The sequence below is a fragment of the Sarcophilus harrisii genome, chromosome 2 (genome assembly GCF_902635505.1).
Source record: "Sarcophilus harrisii chromosome 2, mSarHar1.11, whole genome shotgun sequence".
NCBI classification, from domain to species: Eukaryota; Metazoa; Chordata; class Mammalia; order Dasyuromorphia; family Dasyuridae; genus Sarcophilus; species Sarcophilus harrisii.
Genome location: NC_045427.1, coordinates 218771494 through 218790392, shown reverse-complemented (window position 1 = coordinate 218790392; position 18899 = coordinate 218771494). Strand labels below are relative to the sequence as shown.

Below are 18899 nucleotides of genomic sequence, written 5' to 3'. Positions count from 1 at the left end.
TGCACCTTTTCAGAAGACATAGAAGGCAGCTCTCTTTATAGGATGTGAATTACTTTGCCATCTGTATTTGTAGCCAACAAGTCTCAGTTTTAGAATGGGTCTAAAATCCTGGCTAAACAAATGGGTTTGGCCTCATCTCTAAATGGCTTGTTCTTCTTTAATAGCCTCTAGGTTTTATATTTTCTACCTTTTGGAATGTTGGCTATTGAAAGCACAGAGAAGAGCCCAACCCAATAGTCACATACCTTGAAGAATCTTAACAGAACTAAGTCATAGGGGAGAATTAGAGATTTCTGCTTATGGAACCAGAGTTACTATTGCTACTTCTTTTTTTCCAATAATATTTTATTTTTCTAAATAAATATAAAGATAGTTTTCAATATTCTTTTTTTCCCCCTGAGGCAATTGGGGTTAAGTGACTTGCCCCCAGGGTCACAAACCTACTAAGAGTTAAGTGTCTGAGACCAGATTTGAACTCGGATCCTCCTGACTTCAGGACTGATGCTCTATCCACTGTACAACCTAGCTGACCCTCAGCATTCATTTTTGTAAAACTTTTGTGTTCTAAATTTTTCTCCTCTCCCCAAGTCTGCAGTCAATCTAATATTGGTTAAATATATGCAATCCTTTTAAACATATTTCCACATTTGTCAAATCATGCAAGAAAAATGAGTAGAAAAAAAGAAAAAACCCATGAGAAAGAAAAAGCAAGAAAACAAAAAAAGATGAAAATACTGTGCTTTGATCCACATTCAGTCTCCATCATTTTCTCTCTGGTTATGGATGGCATTTTCTATCCCAAATCTATTGAATTGTCTTGAATTATTGGAATTGTCTTTTTTGCTGAGAAGAGCTAAGTCCACCATAGTTGATCATCACATAATCTTCTTATTTTGTACAAAGTTCTCTTGGTTCTGCTCACTCTACTCTGAATGTGTTCATGTAAGTCTTTCCAAGCTTTTCTGAAATCATCCTGTTGATCATTTCTTATAGAATAATAATATTCCATTACTTTCATATACCATAACTTATTCAGCCATTCCCCAACTGATGGGCATCTATTCAGTTTCTAGTTCTTTGCCACTCTAAAAACCAAAGATAACAGAAACCTGGAGCTAATGTCTTTATGGTACTAGAAAAAAGAAAGAAGGGGATATAGGATGCAAGGGTATGTTTTGATGTAAACCTTTGTCATTTCCTTTGATCTGCTAATAAGGCCTCACTACTACTAGAATGGGAAGCAGTGACAGAATATTCAGCTTAGGATCAGTAGCATCAGTTCTTGAGTTTTCAGGAATGTTTTTTGCCTCCTTTTGGATTCTGGATGTCCTACACCATGAAAACAGCTGAAGTTGCTTTATCTTTGGTGCATAATGTCCATTTTGGAGAGTTTTAAGAAGTTGTGAAGATCAGAGAAGATGTCTGATCTGAACTCTTATTGCTTATTGGGATCCTTCTTTAAAGAGAGAGAAGGCTTAACTTGATCTAACTTCTTAAGAATTAAAATGCTTTGTCCCACAATTTGGAACTTTTGAATTCACCTCCATTTTTGGGGGGTGTGATCTTCACTGAGTGTTTCTGAAGCAGAAATTGGTGAAATTGGGGGTCTCTTGGCAGCCAGGGTTTTATCTCAGGAAGCTTTTGTATGGTTAATGAAGTTTGGGATAATATTGTCTCTTTTTGCCTGGCTTTCCCCTCCATGTAAAGCATGAGACTCATTTGAAATCTTCCTACTCCAGAGAGAGGAGAGAGGAGAAAAAGAGAGAAAGAGAGAGATTCTTTGGAATGTTCAAAACCTTGTTTTGATTCATCTTTGTCTTTTCATTCTTGTAGGACCTGTCTTTGGGAGTAAGGACAACTTTGTAGGATTGGGAGTATTTGTAGACACCTATCCCAATGAGGAAAAACAGCAAGAGGTAAGGACAAGTGGCAAAACATATATCAACAATACTGATTTCACAATTCCTATTTCTTAAGAAAGTTGATTTGACAAAGGTTTGGCAAAGTTATTGGATAGATTAGTTTGCCTCATTTGCCTACTCTTTTAGACTTTAGATATTTTCTTTTTTTTTTTGTAAAGGGAAAAGAAGAGTTAAAGATTGGGGACTTTTCTCTGGTATTAACAATTGTCTACATTTCATACGTGAACTAGTTTTCATAGTTCTCATTAACTATTATTCATATATTTTTCACTAATTATGGTGCTTCATACTTTTCTGTATTCATTTGTGTGTGCATGTACACATATATAAACTAATGTGAATGATCTTTTCTTTTCTACCGCTATCCTTATCTTCATACCCTCAAAGTTGAGGGGCAGCTACTGTCTTCCATATGAAAGGTTAAATAGGAAACTGGTCTCAAAATCCCAGAATTCTTTGCCTTAGAGGTCATGTGAGCAAACTGTTGTTCTTCAGTGTTTTTCAGATCTCTTTAAATAGGCAGCAGGAGGTTGGTTGATTGTCCATTTTTGCTCTTTGGAGACTGACATTAGGAGCAAGAAACATTATAGTGTACCTGGATTTCTTTCACTGATTAAATAAATAAAAGGGTTGTATGAAAAGGCAAACAGAGATGGTAGTAAACTAAAAGTTCATTGTAGAAGCTGGAAAGGGAAACCTGAGTGGGAATGTTCATTTTGCTACATAGCAATAGGATGATTTGATGTTTTTTGAGTTTTAGTTTCTTTGTGCTTCATTTCTGGGATCCATGTGTCAAAGTCATTTTATATGCCAAGAAGAGGGATTATTAGCCTTTAAAAAGGATTCTAAGATTTAGAGGTTAATTGAATTCAATAAGCATTCTGTTATTGTGATTTACTGATTATGTCCTGAGTTTGGGAGATACAAAGGCAAAATGAAATAAAACTCTGCCTATAAGAAGCTTACATTCTACTTGGAGGATATAACATTTTACAAATGTGTGTGTGTATGTGAAATACACAATAATTTGAGAAGGGGAAAAAACAGGAACAATTTGAGGAAGTTGAATCTTGAGGAGGAGAAAGATTCTACCAAGTCAAGATGGGAAGGATGCATATTAGAGATATGTGGAATAGCCTGTACTAAGATGCAAAATGGGGAGGTATAATTTGTTGCTCAAGTAGTAGCAAGAAGTGGGTCATTTTCATTAGAATGTGATGTCCAGGGAGCAAGATAGACCTAAGAAAATTTGCAAACTGTCATTTCTTTTCTTTCTTTTTTTTTTTTTTACTGACCAATTTTCCATTTATTCTTTAAAAAAAAATGGCTTTTTATTTTTAAAATATATGCAAAGATAGTTTTCAGCATTCACCCTTGCAAAACCCGGTGTTCTAAATTTTTTCTCCCTCCCTTCCCTCACCCTCTACCCTAGACAGAGAGTAATCTAATATAGAGTTAAATATGTGCCATTCTTCTATATATATTTTCACAATTATCATGCTGCATAAGAAAAATCAGACCAAAAAGGGAAAAAATGGGAAAGAAAACAAAAAGCAAACAAACAACAACAATAAAAGGTGAAAATATTATGCTGTGATCCATAGTCAGTCCCCACAGTTGTGGAGAAGTGCACTCCTCTGGGTGCATATGGCTGATCCATCACAAATCTGTTGGGATTGCCCTGAATCACTTCTCTGTTGAAGAGAACCAAGCCCATCACAGTTGATTATCACATAATCTTCTTGTTGCCCTGTACAATAATCTCCTGATTCTGCTCATTTCACTCAGCATCAGTTCCTGTAAGTCTCTCCAGGTCTCTCTGAAATCATCCTGCTGATCATTTCTTATTGAAAATAGCATTTCATAACATTCATATCCCATAACTTATTGAGCCATTCTCCAGCTGAGGGGCATCTATTCACAAACTGCCATTTCTTTAAAGACCATGCTGAGTGAATGTTGTTATCTCTCACTGGACTTCTCATTCTTTTAATGGTTCATTATCAGGATTCCCTTTCTCATTAGTTGGCATTTCTGTAATTTTTTCAAGATCATCCTCAATATTTTCAATAGCCAGGTGGCACAGTTGCCTTTTCTTTTTTGGTCTGGTATTGCTTTCTAACTCCTCAGGTTGTTTTTCTCCATTTGCTTTTGACCTCTAGGATTAGGGTGGGGGGTGGGGAGGAGAGCAGGGAGGGGAGAAGCTTCCTCTTTGAGATTTTGAGGCTGCTTTTTTTAGACATACTGATGATTTGGTGAAAGGTTCATAGGACTAGAGTCAGAAAGGATTTCACACATTTTCTAGTCTAGCTTCCATAACTATTAAGGCCCAGGAAATTTATGTGACTTGCCCAAGATCACCCAAGTAATAAGTCACCAGAGAAGGGATTTGAAGGCTTGCCATTTGACTATAGGCCCTGTGTTTTTTCCACTACATGATAATTCCCTATGTTGATAGATAATTGTCATCCAAAGTTATATTTTATATCTATGTCTTAGAATATTGTTTATCAAGCTAATAAGATGACTTGAATTGGTAGGCTAACAACTACCCCCCCCCAAAAAAAAAAAACACAACCAAACAAACAAACCCCAAACCCAACCAAAACGAAAAGCAAAAACCCAGCAACCAAAAATACCCTTAGGTATTTTGTTTATGGCATGATGTACTTTCCTATACTCCACTGACAGAAGCAGAGATGGATGAGCATGCATCAAACTTTTGGGCTCTTGTGACCTTGGCTTTGCTGTACAGTAAAATGAGGCTCAGAAAAATGGTGGTGGGTGGGAAGAAGCCCTTCACTGCCATAGCACAGCACTGACTGAGGCTCCTCTGTGAGAACAAAGGACTTCCCCTCTTCTCTTTCCAGGTCATGTGGTATAGTGCACATTGCAATTAACATCTCAGTTGTTCTTCACAATCCATTTTACAAATGAGGACATTGAGGCAGATAGATGTTAAGTGACTTGCCCAGGCTCACAGAGCTAGGAAATGTCTGAATCTCCATTTGAATTCAGGTCTTATTCTTATTTGATTTGGATTTGAACACCATATAAAATAGATATTTCCATACATACATTAGAACAGAATAAGAGGATTTTAGTACAAAAACTGTAGATATTTTATGTATAGTTTTTTTAAAAGTATATAGTAAGTTCAACCTGAAACTTTCAGAAGTGTCTTGTCTGTACTTCTTTCTGGTCTTCCTTCTATTCTTTTCTCTGCATTTCAGTGTGTGTGTATATATATATATATACACCTTTTAAAAAAGGTACCTTAAAAATATACCTTTCCTTCTTAGTTTCAAATATAACCCCTTCCTTGGAGGAAGAAAAAGAAAAAGAAAGCCTGCATAATCAAGCAAAACAAACTCCCATATTGTTTATTTTTGAAAATATGTTTTATTGCTGGCATCCTGGCAAGAAAAAAGTATCATGCTTCACCATTAGTCCTCTGGAATCAGTCATTTTAGTGATCAGTTTTCAAGTCTTTTAAAGTTATTTTTCTTTATAATGTCAATGTATAAATTATTCTCCTTATTCTGCTCATTACTTATTACTGCTTTGTACCAGTTTATAATATCTTCCTAATTTTCTCTGAAACTATCCATTTAATCATTTTTTAGAAAATATTATTTTATTTTACACTGTAGTTTGTTTAGCCTTCTCTCAATAGATGGAGATCCCTTGCTTTAGATTCCAGAGCTGCTATTACAAATCTTGTACATATTTGTCTTTTTTTTCTTTAAATTTCTGACACTGTAGGCTTCATAATGGTATTGTAAGGGTCAAAAGGTATGCACAAATTCTAGTGATTTTTGTGTGTGTGCATATTTCTGAAGTTGCTGAATTCCAGATTAACTGGATTGATTCACAGCTCATTTAACAGAATCTCTTTTAACATTGCCTCTGAATTTTTCTATTTTCTTTAAAAAAATTTTTTAAAAATTTTTTGGTGACGCAATGGGTATAGTGTTGGGCCTGCTGTTATTAGGAAGACCTGAATTCAAATCTAGTCTCAGTCATGTACAGGCTGTGTAACTTCAAGCAAGTCACTTAGTTATTGTCTTCCTCATTGTCCTTATCTGTAAAATGGGGACAGTATTGGGATCCAGTTCCTAGATTATTCTAAGGATAAAATGAAATAATATTTGTAAGACATGTTACAAGCTTTAAAGCACTATATAAAGGTTAGCTTTTGTGTATTTATTTTAACCTATATGATGGTTATTGTGTGGAACTTCAGAGTTGCCTAAATACCAACTTACTTGTTACTTATTAGTTACTTGGAGCATTTTTTCTTTCTTTTTTTAAAAAAAAAATTTTAAAAATTATATCTTTTTATTTACAAGATATATGCATGGGTAATTTTTCAGCATTGACCCTTGCAAATCTTCTGTTCCAACTTTTTCCCTCCTTCCCTCCACCCCCTTCCCTAGATGCAAGTAGTCCCATACATGTTAAATATGTTAAAGTATATGTTAAATACAATATATATATATATATATATATATAAATAGCCGTAGTTATGTTGTGCAGCATTTTTTCACATGGCTATTAATAGCTTAGTTGTTTTCCTTTTAAGAAACACTTTTTCCTTTGAATAAAACTGCCTGTTCGTATTTGATATCTTACCTCTTAAAGAATGATTATTTTTAACATTTTAATTGGTTATTAAGATTGAGATTTCCCCCCATTACCTGTTTCCCCTTTAATTTTAGTTGCTTTTGCCTTGTTTGTGCAAAACCTTTTACTACGTTCAAAATTACTCATTTTGTCTTCTATGATTCTCTATTATTTCTTGTATGGTCCATTTGCCCAGTTCTAGTTCTTAATGCATTATTTTCTTTAGTTCATTTTTGTATATCTTTTTCCATTTGATTAATTCTACTTTTCAAGGTGTTGTTTTCTTCAGTGGGTTATTTTTACATTTGACCAATTGTGCTTTTTAAGGAATTGCTTTCTTCAGTCAATTTTTGTCCAACCATGTTTCAAGCTGCTGACTCTCTCTTGCATACCTCTTGTTTCTTTTCCCAGTTTTTCTTCTATCTCTTATTTGACTTTTAAAATCCTTTACGAGCACCTCCAAAAAGCCTTTTTGGGCTTGAGACCAATTCATGTCACAATTCATGTCCTCTTCTGAGTTGGTGTTTTGGTCTTCCCTGTCACCATAGTAGCTTTCTGTGGTTAAGGTTCTTTTCTGCTTCTTATTCATTTCTTTCTTTCCTTCCTTCCTTCCTTCCTTCCCTCCCTCTTTCCTTCCCTCCCTCCAACCCTTTCTCATTCCCTCCCTCCCTCTCTTCCTCCATCCCTCCCTCGTTCCCTCCTTCTTTCCCTCCCTCCTTCCATCCCTCCCTCTCTTTTTCCTTCCTTCCCTCTCTCCCTCCCGCTTTCCTTCCTTCCTTCCCTTTCTTCCTTCCTTCCTTCCTTCCTTCCTTCCTTCCTTCCTTCCTTCCTTCCTTCCTTCCTTTCTTCCCTTTTCTTTCTCTTTCTTTTTCTCCTTTCTTCCTTTTTTCTTTCCTTCCTTTCTTTTTCTTTTTCTTTCTCTTTCCTTTTCTTTTTCTCCCTTCTTTCCTTCCTTCCTTCCTTCTTTCCTTCCTTTCTTCCCCCTCACCCCCCTGCTCTCTTTAAAAAATTTTTTTTCTCTTTTGTGACTTTTTCTGTTTGCTAGGGTACGGGGGGCACTGTCCCAAGCTTCTTGTGCAGCTCTGAGCCTTGGCTTTAAACATAGGGGTCCCTTGTGTTTGATGTCTTGCTCACAGCAAGTATATCTGCTTTCCCCAAGCAACAGCCTGTTTTCCCAGACTGGCAGTTTGCCTTCTGCACTGGAACTGGAGGCTTCCCCACTGGTCTGCTCTGCTACTGAGCCAGGATCTAGGCTCTCAGTTGCTGATCTGCTGTGATAAGATCCTCTCACTGGTTTTCTGGGACACAGTCTTAGCTAGACTGAACATCTCTTTCACCCCATTGATTCTGACTTTTCTTTCAATCTATCTTGAGCTAAAGAGTGATTTCATTCCATCAGACTCTGTTCAGAGGCTTGGTTTCATGTATTTTTTGAAGGAAACTGGGAAAGCTCAAGTATCTTCCTGGCTTCATTCTGCCATCTTGTCTCTGCCCCCAGAACATTTTGTCTATTGATGAGTGGATGATGGTTTTCAGTAGTATAAGGAACTAACATCTGCAGTCTTTCTTTTTTTTCTGCCCCCACCCAACCTTGGTAGGTGTCAGGCTTAATAGATTGTACTGTAAGATGGCTGTAGATTTGGAACCTCTAAAATGTTGGTTTTTCAAAGCCATGTGATGAGATTTTCTTACCTATCACACAACTATTTACTTACTTCTGCCTACTCTGCTTTTGATCACCACATTTAAAATTGATTCTGTTGAGATAACGTCCATCCATTCCCCCCCATATATGTCCCTCATTCAGAACTACTGTTGTAGCCTCCTAATTGATCTCCTTGCCTTCAGTTTCTTCCCTTTCTAATCTATCCTACATACAACTTCCAAACTGACATTTAAAAAAAAATATATATATATATATATATATTAATAGCTTTTTATTTACAAGATATATGCATGGGTAATTTTACAGCATTGATAATTGCCAAACTTTTTGTTCCATTTTTTCCCCTCCTTCTCCCCACCCCCTCCCTTAGATGGCAGGATGACCAATACATGTTAAATATTTAAAGTATAAATTAAATACAAAATAAGTATACATGTCCAAACAGTTATTTTGCTGTACAAAAAGAATTGGACTCTGAAATAGTGTACTATTAGCCTGTGAAGGAAATCAAAAATGCAGGTGGACAAAAATATAGGGATTGGGAATTCTATGTAATGGTTCTTAATCATCTCCCAGAGCTCTTTCACTGGATGTAGCTGGTTCAGTTCATTACTGCTCCATTGGAACTGACTTGGCTCATCTCATTGCTGAATATGGCCAGATCCATCAGAATTGATCATCATATGGTATTGGGTTTTTTTTTTTTAATTTTAATAGCTTTTTATTTACAAGTTATATGCATAGGTAATTTTACAGCATTGACAATTGCCAAACCTTTTGTTCCAATTTTTCCCCTCCTTCCCCCCACCCTCTCCCCTAGATGGCAGGATGACCAATACATGTTAAATATATTAGAGTATAAATTAAATACAAAATAGGTATACATGTCCAAACCATTATTTTGCTGTACAAAAAGAATTGGACTCCAAAATATTGTACAGTTAGCCTGTGAAGGAAATCAGAAATGCAGGCGGGCAAAAATATAGGGATTGGGAATTCGATGTAATGGTTCTTAGTCATCTCCCAGAGTTCTTTCACTGGGTGTTGCTGGTTCAGTTCATTACTGCTCCATTAGAACTGATTTGGTTCATCTCATTGCTGAAGATGGCCAGGTCCATCAGAATTGATTATTATATAGTATCGTTGTTGAAGTATATAATGATCTCCTGGTCCTGCTTATTTCACTTAGCATCAGTTTATATAAGTCGCTCCAGGCCTTTCTGAAATCATCCTGTTGGTCGTTTCTTACCGTAGAATAATATTTCATATTATTCATATACCACAATTTATTCAGCCATTCTCCAATTGATGGGCATCTACTCAATTTCCAGTTTCTGGCCACTACAAAGAGACCTGCCACAAACATTCTTGCATCTACAGGTCCCTTTCCCTTATTTAAATCTCTTTGGGATATAAGCCCAGTAGTAACATTGCTGGGTCAGAGGGTATGCACAGTTTGATAACTTTTTGAGCATACTTTCAAATTGCTCTCCAGAATGGCTGGATGTATTCACAGTTCCACTGGCAATGTATTAGTGTCCCTGTTTTCCCACATCCCCTCCAACATTCCACATTATTTTTCCTTGTCATTCTAGCCAATCTGACAGGTGTGTAGTGGTATCTTAGAGTTGTCTTAATTTGCATTTCTTTGATTAATAATGACTTGGAGCACCATTTCATATGGCTAGAAATAGTTTCAATTTCTTCGTCTGAGAATTGTCTGTTCATATCCTTTAACCATTTATCAATTGGAGAATGGCTTGATTTCTTACAAATTAAGAGTCAATTCTCTATATATTTTGGAAATGAGGCCTTTATCAGAACCCTTGACTGTAAAAATGTTTTCCCAGTTTATTGCTTCCCTTCTAATCTTGTCTGCATTAGTTTTGTTTGTACAAAAACTTTTCAATTTGATGTCAAATTGACATTTTTAAAACATACATGACTATGTTATGAAAAAAATACTTTATTAGCTTCCAATTCTAAAGTAAAATATAAAATCTTTAGCCTGTCATTTAAAGGTCTCTACAATATGGCTTCTACTGTCTTTTGGTTATTATTTTATATTATTCTCCTTCAAGTATTTTCTTTTCTAAGCTTACAAATTTGCCTGTAAGTGGTTTTATTAAATTAGTCTCCCTGTAGATAACATTTCACTTCCTGCCTTTGAATTTGCACAAGTGGTCCCACCCATGTTAAAATTCCCACCCCATATAGTCACATCTAAATTGTAGAAACCTCTGTTTCCTTACAAGCTATAGCTCAAGTACTACCTTCTTCTACATTAAGCCTTTTTTTTTCTTTTTAGTAATATTTTATTTTTTCCCAAATTCAAGACAATTTTTAACATGAATTTTTTCATTATTAATAGATTAACTTATTTGGAATTGTTTTCCCTTTACATTAGGTGACACATAACTTACAACAGCAATATCTTATTAAAGGAAACATTGCAAAATGGTTTGCTGGTGGTACACTCTTAGCAAAATTTAACATGTTTACAAATTCATATTTAAAAAAAATAAACCTCAAGGTTAAATCTGAAATCTGAAGACAGAATAAGGGAAATGAGAAAGCCTTTTTGCTAGTAACTGGTGTGTGTGTGTGTGTGTGTGTGTGTGTATGTAAGTACATGCACACATCTTCAGAGCATGCTAAAAGTATCTAGTCCTATACACCTTAGAATTTAATACGTTTTAGAGATCCCAAAAGTCAAAAGGAACTCAGCAAAAAGCTATAACTAACTTAAATGGGTTTTTGGTACAAAATGTGTAAAAAACTCTTTATATCCATTCCACTTACACCCTTGTCATCCTACTTCCCTCCTCCATGTCTATTCAGTCTAAAAGAATATCTAGAAGTGTGTGTGTTAGTGGCCAGCATGCCATAATTTAGATCAGGGCCTGCCCAGCAAGGGCAACAGATTGAAAAAAAAATTTTTTTACTTTCCAAAAGAAAAAAAGATGTAGCTCTTTAGATACTATTAGTCCTAAATTAATTTTCTTGAAATTGCATGGCTTCTAAAAATGATGAACACGCACAATCAAAATGACAGCTACCAACAATTCTTTTTCACCATAAATAACTATAAAATATCATGGAAAAATTCATATCACAACAAACAATCTTTTTTCCATAGAGTAAATATACTTTTAATTCTATTAGCCAGGTTTTTTGTTTTTGTTTTTTTGCTGACTTGCCCAGGGTCACAGATCTAGGAAATGTTAAGTGTCTGAGGCCAGATTTGAACTCGGATCCTTTTGACATCAGGACTGGTGCTCTGTTCACTGCACCTCCTAGCTGCCCCTTGTTAGTCAGGTTTTTCAATAGTTGAGTGTTATTAATATTTTCTCTCTTTCCCTTTCAATAAATGTATATAATCCCAAAATGATTTTCTTACCTATCAACATTTTAACATTAACTTTTCAAAATTTTGAGTTCTTAAGTCGTGAAAAAGATATTATATTCTTTGATCTGCATTCAGAATCCAACAGATTTTTTAGCTGCATATAAAAAGCATTTTCCTTTATAGTTGTCTTAGGTCATGGTCTTGCTGAGAAGAGCTAAGTCGTTCATAGTTGACCATCATACAGTGTTGCTAATATTGTATTCAATATTTTCATGATTCTGATCATTTCTGTTATCAATTCATACAAGTTTTTCCAGGTTTTTCTGAAATCTTCTAGTTCATTATTCTTATTGCACAATAACATTCCATTACATTCATATACTACAGCTGGTTCAACAATTCCCCAATTGATGATTAATTTAAAAAATTGATGTCGAGCCACTCAATCTGGTATAAACCATCCCATATAAAAATAGCATATTTTTTTTAAAAAGGGGAAAAAACAACTCAATCGATTGATACATTGAGAAAGTCTGAAGATACAGGCACTGTATAATGCCTACTGACCTCCTACCTTCATGAAGGGATAGGTTTGGAGGTATTCTCTCAATTTTCTCTTTGAATCCTGCTTCAACTTTATAGTTTTATTATATTTATTTTTGATTTTTTAAGACTATGTATATTATTTTCTTTGCTTGCTTCACTCTGTCAGTTCATATAGATTTTTCTATGCTTCTCATTACACGTCATGTATTATGGATGGGAGATGTAATAATCCAGTTCATCTATTCATCTATTACAATTTGTTAGTCATACTTTCCCCAGTTGATGGATATTTATTTTGTTTCTAATTTTTGGCTATCACAAAAGGTGCTTCTATAAATATTTTGGAATATATGGAGACTTTTTTTCTTATTTATGGCTTTCTTAGCTTAGTAATGGACTTTATTGTTCAGAGGGTATAGACTTATAGTTACTTTATTTGCATAATTCCAAATTGTTTGGAACAAGAGGTTTGGCAATTGTTAATGCTGTAAAGTTACCCATGCATGTATCCTGTAAATAAAAGGCTATTAAATAAAAAAAAAAAAAATTCCAAATTGTTTTCTAAAATAGTTGTACTATTCCAACAATCAACAATATATTATTCTACCTGTCTTTCCACAACCTCTCTAGCATTGACTATTGCCATTTTGGGGGAAAGTTATTTTTTTGCCAATTTGGAATATGTGAGGTGAAACTTCAGGATTGTGTTGATGTGCATTTCTCTTATTAATGATCTGGAGCATTCTTTCCTGTGGCTTTGAATACTTTACAATTCTTTTGAGGAACTGTTTCTTCATATCCTTTGAGTACTTATTTATTGAGGAATGGTTGTTAGTTTTGTATGTATTTCCTAAGTGTTGTTATAAATTGGATACCAAACTCTTATCAGAGAAACTTGATACAAAATCTTTTCCACATTAAATTATTTTCTCATCCTAAGTGAATTTACTTTGTCTGTATAGAAGCTTTTCTATTCACGTAATCCAAGTTAACTATTTTATCTTTTGTAATTGCCTCTATCTCTTGTTTGGTTAAAAATACATCTCCCATCCATAAGCCTGAGAGGTATATAGTCTGGTTTTCTTCTAATTTTTTTATTGTATGTCTTTAATATTAAGATCATGTTTCTACTTATAATGTATTATGGTATGTGGTATGCTGATCAATTTCTACTAGTCTGCCTTCCTTTTTTTCCCTCACAATTTTTAATTAAATAAGGAGTTTTTTCCTTAGTAATTTATATTTTCCACATGATTGAACTTTGGGTTATTGAGTTCTTATTTCCCCTTCTCTAGGTTGTTCCATTGTTTCAATCTCTCTGTTTTCCATCAATACTAGATGGTTTTAATAACTATAGCTTTATTTTTGAAGTTTGAAATTTGAAGTCTGGAAGTGCTATTCCTTTTTCATCCCTACTTCATTAAGCATTTCCCTTGATATTCTAGATCTTTTGTTTTTCTAAATGAATTTTGTTATTTATCAAGTTTTACAAGATAGTAATTTGATAAAACATTAAAAGTGTAAATTAATTTTGGTAATAATGACATTTTTATGATATTGGCAAAGCCTGGTCATGAGTACTGAATATTCTTTCAACTGTTTAATTCTGTTTCTTTAAAGTGCACTTTGTAATTGAGTCTGTACAAATCTTTTAAGTTGCCGAATTGGTGTTAAGGAGATGTATTCCCAAGTACTGGCAGTTTAAAGGTTTGCAGTGCTGGTTCTGTGTGCCCTGGACAAACTGCTGCAGCTTGGAGCTGGATTTTTTTTTACAACTCTGAAAGAGGGGAGGAGGTGGACAGGAGAGAAAGAGGAGGGTATAGATTTTATTGTAAACTTGTGTCAGGTCCTTGGTAGAACAGCTTCATTGTAAGTAGCATGGGAGGTGAAGGAGGGGTACTGAGTATTTTTTTTAACCTTTTTAATTGAAGTTTGCTTTTTCTTGGGGACATAATTTTTGTTTTAGAGAGATTTGTGAGGTCATGGGAATCAGTGAAAATGTCTAATCCTCCTCTTGTTACTCAGGGATCCATCTGGTTCTTTCTTAATGTTTGCTAGAGTATTTGGTGAAAGGCCCGAGTTATATTGCTTCTCACTATACCATCTTTCTATTCCTGTGTTCTTATATATTTGAATCCGTTTCCTACATATGTGAAAATGGCAAAGAAATATCACAGATATATTTGTGGCAAAGATTGTTCCCTCTGCTTAATTGTTTCTCCTGTTTTACCTGCATTGACTTTATTCCCACAAAGGCTTTTTAATTTAGGTAATCAGAATTTCCTATTTTATTTTTTATGATTACCTTTATCCTTTGATTAGTTAAGAATTTCTCTCTTTTTCATTCTTTTCTGCTCATTTCTTAAAATGATATGACCTTTTATATTTAGGTATATCTGTTTTGAGCTTATTGGGTTTGGCAAAAATTGTTCAGTGTGAACTTAATTTTTGCCAAATTGCTTTCCAGTGTGTTGAATATGGAGTACTTGCCCTAGTTATATCACTGTCCCTTGAGTTTATTGCTTTTGTCTTTGTTTTTGGTGTCTTAATTTTTTTAAAATTAAAAACTTATCTAAATTACTGTAGTTTGAAATTTTAAAAAAAGTTGTGTTTGTTAGATTTCAAGCCTGAATGCCTTTGTTAGCACCTTACAATCTCTCTGAGACATACCTATGAAAAAATTACTTTATCAATTTTTCCTTCTCGGGCATCCATCACATATCCCATTCCATAAGAATTCAGAGTCAAGGATTCCTTAATAATTTTTTTTTAAGCAAATCTAATGCTTAATTTTTTTGAGTTTATGGTCAAATGTAAATCATTCATTTCCTGTATTTGCACCAATAAAACTAAGAATGCTTCTCATTTTCATGTTATTAGCAATGTCATATATTCCTTACTCGCTATTACCTAGGCCTGATAGACTATGGAATTCTTCTCTAAAAGATTCTTATTATGTGTTATGAATAACCCACTTAGTACCTATGGATTATAGATTATTCATATTATACCTATAAAAATGGACTGCTGATTTCAAGAAATGATCTCTGCTTCTTCAGCATGTATGGGGTCTTATGGGGAAGGGTGATAGAAACTATCTAAAACAAAAAGTCATTTTTAAAGCCTCCTAATATATAAATCAAGCTTACTTTTTCAAGGAAACGTTAGAACTATCATAGTATCCTGAGTTAGGAATGAACTCTGGATTCATATAAATTAAGAAATTAATAATTATTTGTTAGTACATACTCTTTGTCAGTATGTACTTAAACTAATTTGTTCCTTTGACTTTTCTAATGACTAATAATTTCTTTGTAGAAAAAGAAAAGAAAAACTATGATCATGAGTGCCTATATAGAGGCATATATTATGTTCATATTATTTCTACATATTTATATATTTAGATACTTACACACATACATGCATCCCTTATTCTCTATCATGTACACAGATGTGAATGTCTATACATTTATTCATTCATATGCACTCATATATGCTTATAAACAAACATAGTACTATTAAATTTCAATTACATGATTCTTTTCGTCTTTTGATTCTTTATCATCAATATTTCCTTTCAGACTTTTATTCTTTTTAATCAGTATCTCTGTTTAAAAGGACCATGTCCCTAAAGAAATGTATTCTTGCTTCCATTGGTATGATCTTATTTTTATACCTCTTCATATGGATCAGTTGCTGTATCTCACTCTAGACTTTTTTTGAATGCCAGTGTAGTGTACAGAGATCCTTAAAGTTTGATTTAAGGAGTTTTTGGAGTGACAATCTCAGCAGAAAAGTCAGGTCTGTAGATATGTATGTTTAAATGACCTGAGAAGATCTCCATTTATAGGCTTTAAATACTTTACCATCCTTCACTGAGTTTCTGAGCTCCTTAGGTCTGATATCTCTGCCCCTCAGCTAGTCTTTTCAGGGCAAATTGTCTGTCTGCACAGATTAATTTACATGTGTGGACCCTTACATTCAGCTTGACCCTGTATCCTATTAACAGAGTTAAGATCAGACTAGTTGGAACAACAGATCCAAATTGTATCATGTAGAAAATCATTGGAATATGTTTTCTGTCGGACCTCCCAGGTGCTTTCAGTGAATTAAATACTATTTGACATCTTAATACTAACTCCATGATTACAAGATTAAGATAATGTAATGAGAGTGCTAGAGTAGACTAAACCCAACCATGTAATCACAGAATCCACTTTCTAGAATTAGAGATCTGCTTTGCCAGCAGCAAAGGTTAGTGTGATCTTTCAAATCTTATTGTCCCTGGATGTGATAAATGTGTGACTTTGGGTCAATGGAAACTCCCAACTGGTTTTGTTGTACATAAAGAGGGATAAGATGGTGATAAAATGTTCTAACTTTAAGTGATCCAGTTCTACACTTGTCCAGATACTTCCAGTTTTACTTCTAGTCCCATTGTTCCCACTGGAATATTCCTGTATTCATTATCTTCTGTATGCATAGTTACAAAATTGTGACCGTCTTTCTAAATTCTAACTGTAACTAAGTTTTTCTAAGTTTGCTGTGCTGCCTTTCTCAATTTGAACTTCATCCTTGTGCAAGTGATATGGGACAGAAAATCACAGGTGTGTGCCCATAATGGTTCAGTTGGATAAAGAGCTGTCTCTTTGGGCTTAATTTGTTGATACCAGTTTTTTTTTTTTTTTTAAACTCTTACGAAATTCTTGTGTTCTAGACAAAAGTTGGAATCCTAAATTTGAAACAGTAGGGCAAAGAAAGGAATAAAGTTTTCAAGGTCAGAAGAATTCAGCCTAACTTTAGTCTCTTCCTTTAATGTGGAAGTACTCCAAGTCTTGGTAAAGGTTTCAGACTTTCTGATCCTCTAAGATAGGAAAGGAGACTAGATTCTCTTATACTCTCTGCATGTGTTGGTGAGTCCTTTAGTCCTGTAGGGAAGGGAGGGAGGAGGTCTAAGATTAGGGTTCTCATCCTCCAAAACTTGGCCATGCTCTTTTTGTGGCCAGTTCTTTCTTACTCTGTCTCCTGTTCTGTGCCCTTTCTTTTGTAATAACTGCTGGACCCCTCCAGGCCCAGAAGAGGAGATATTCTCCAGGACTTCAGGTACTCAGTTCTTCACACATCATTCCCATCCCTCATCCCCATTTATTTGGTCTTGTATAGAATTTGTATTAGTGTCCTAGGTGCCACTAATCCTTGGTTTTACAAGATTAAGATAAAATAATGGCACAAACCTGCATGTTGACTTTTGACATCAAGCTTTAGCTGGGATGCTTACCAGACAAAATATAGCATGTTTTATGTTTCCGTAACCATCTCATCATCCCTGCCTCTCTCCATCTCCAGAATTGTCTTGTTCTGGAACAGGTATTCAGGTATCTCTATTCAAAGAATTGCTAATAGAAATCTTTGTCGAATTACTTTGGTGTTAATAAGATCTGTTTTTTTTTTTTTTTTTTTTTTTTGAGGTCAGAAGCTGTGGAATAGATGAAAACACATTATTTGTTAGGAATCTGGAACTGTTTAACATTTTGTGAAGGGATCTGTTGAGTACAATTATTTTCTAATAAAATTTAAAAGGGATTTAGAAAACAGAGTTTCTGTTAAGATTGTCAAAGTGGGATGTAGCTCAACAATAGTAGTACTAGCAGGACTATCTCTAAATTGGAATCTTTTTAATATTCTCTAGTATTGAAGTTGGAAGGAATCATCTTAAATTAAAAGTTTTCATGAATAACTAATCAATCATATTTCAGAGGCTTTTGACTATCTACCACTCTAGTTAGACATGATTTGAGATGTCAAGAGACCATAAAGTACAAGCCTTGCTCTTGAGGAGCTTAAAGTCAAATTATAAAGACAACCATACAAATAAAAAAGACAAAGCACACCAGGGCAGCATAAAAAGTACTCAAAGTAATGTTGGTTAAAGTGTTTTTTTCCAGTGGGAGACCCTAGTAGGATTGAGGATTTTGAGCCTCTACTGGTTCAAATCATTCCCATTTGGTGACAAGTTGAAGTTAGTGTCATGAAGTGGGGTGACCTTTCCCTCTCAGAGCAGGAGTCTGTACTTCAGTTGGTTGCCTAAGCATGGGAATGAGGGAATTGATTATGATGATGCCCTCTCTTGTTTGCTGCAAGGTTGTATGGCTCCTGCTTCTTCTTTCTGCATTTCCTATTGCTCTGAGTGTTTATGTGCACATGTGCCTCCTTAAAGAGCTTTGCCAATGTGGTCTTTTACTCTTTTCCCCATTATTTCTCCAGCGGGTGTTCCCTTATGTCTCAGCCATGGTGAGCAATGGTTCCCTCAGCTATGACCATGAGCGGGATGGGAGGCCCACGGAACTGGGTGGCTGCACAGCCATGGTTCGAAATCTCAACCATGACACTTTCCTGGTGATTCGCTATGTCAAGAGGCGTCTGACGGTGAGTACCTGCTCCAGACAGGTTGGCTTTGGAGAAAGTGTGGACTGTAGTTCTCCCTTTTCTGCATTTTTCCCACCCATGGGAGAGGGCACTCAATTCATCCCTTTGTCGTTTTTCTAGATTATGTTGGACATTGATGGCAAACATGAGTGGAAGGACTGCATTGATGTACCTGGTGTCCGCCTACCTCGGGGCTACTTCTTTGGCACCTCTTCTGTCACTGGGGATCTCTCAGGTACATCACAAGCATTCTTTTCTCCCTAAATTTGAGTCATATTTCCATATCCAGACCTTGAATATACATTTTTTAATTTAACATTTCCCCCCATTACATGTAAAAACAGTTTTAACATTCTTTATTCAA

The 18899-nt window shown here is 35.0% G+C and overlaps 1 protein-coding gene across 2 annotated transcripts in view; it reads left to right on the top strand.

Moving 5' to 3' along the window:
• Positions 1 to 18899, top strand: part of LMAN2L (lectin, mannose binding 2 like) — a 31316-nt gene that overhangs the window by 9891 nt on the left and 2526 nt on the right. Inside the window, exons 4-7 of one of the 2 annotated variants that reach the window (XM_031951482.1) lie at positions 1834 to 1916; positions 17180 to 17212; positions 18374 to 18535; positions 18656 to 18770. In XM_031951482.1, the coding sequence (XP_031807342.1) occupies positions 1834 to 1916; positions 17180 to 17212; positions 18374 to 18535; positions 18656 to 18770 (393 nt within the window). The remainder of the gene's footprint in view (positions 1 to 1833; positions 1917 to 17179; positions 17213 to 18373; positions 18536 to 18655; positions 18771 to 18899) is intronic. The other variant, XM_003757746.4, reaches the window with a different exon arrangement.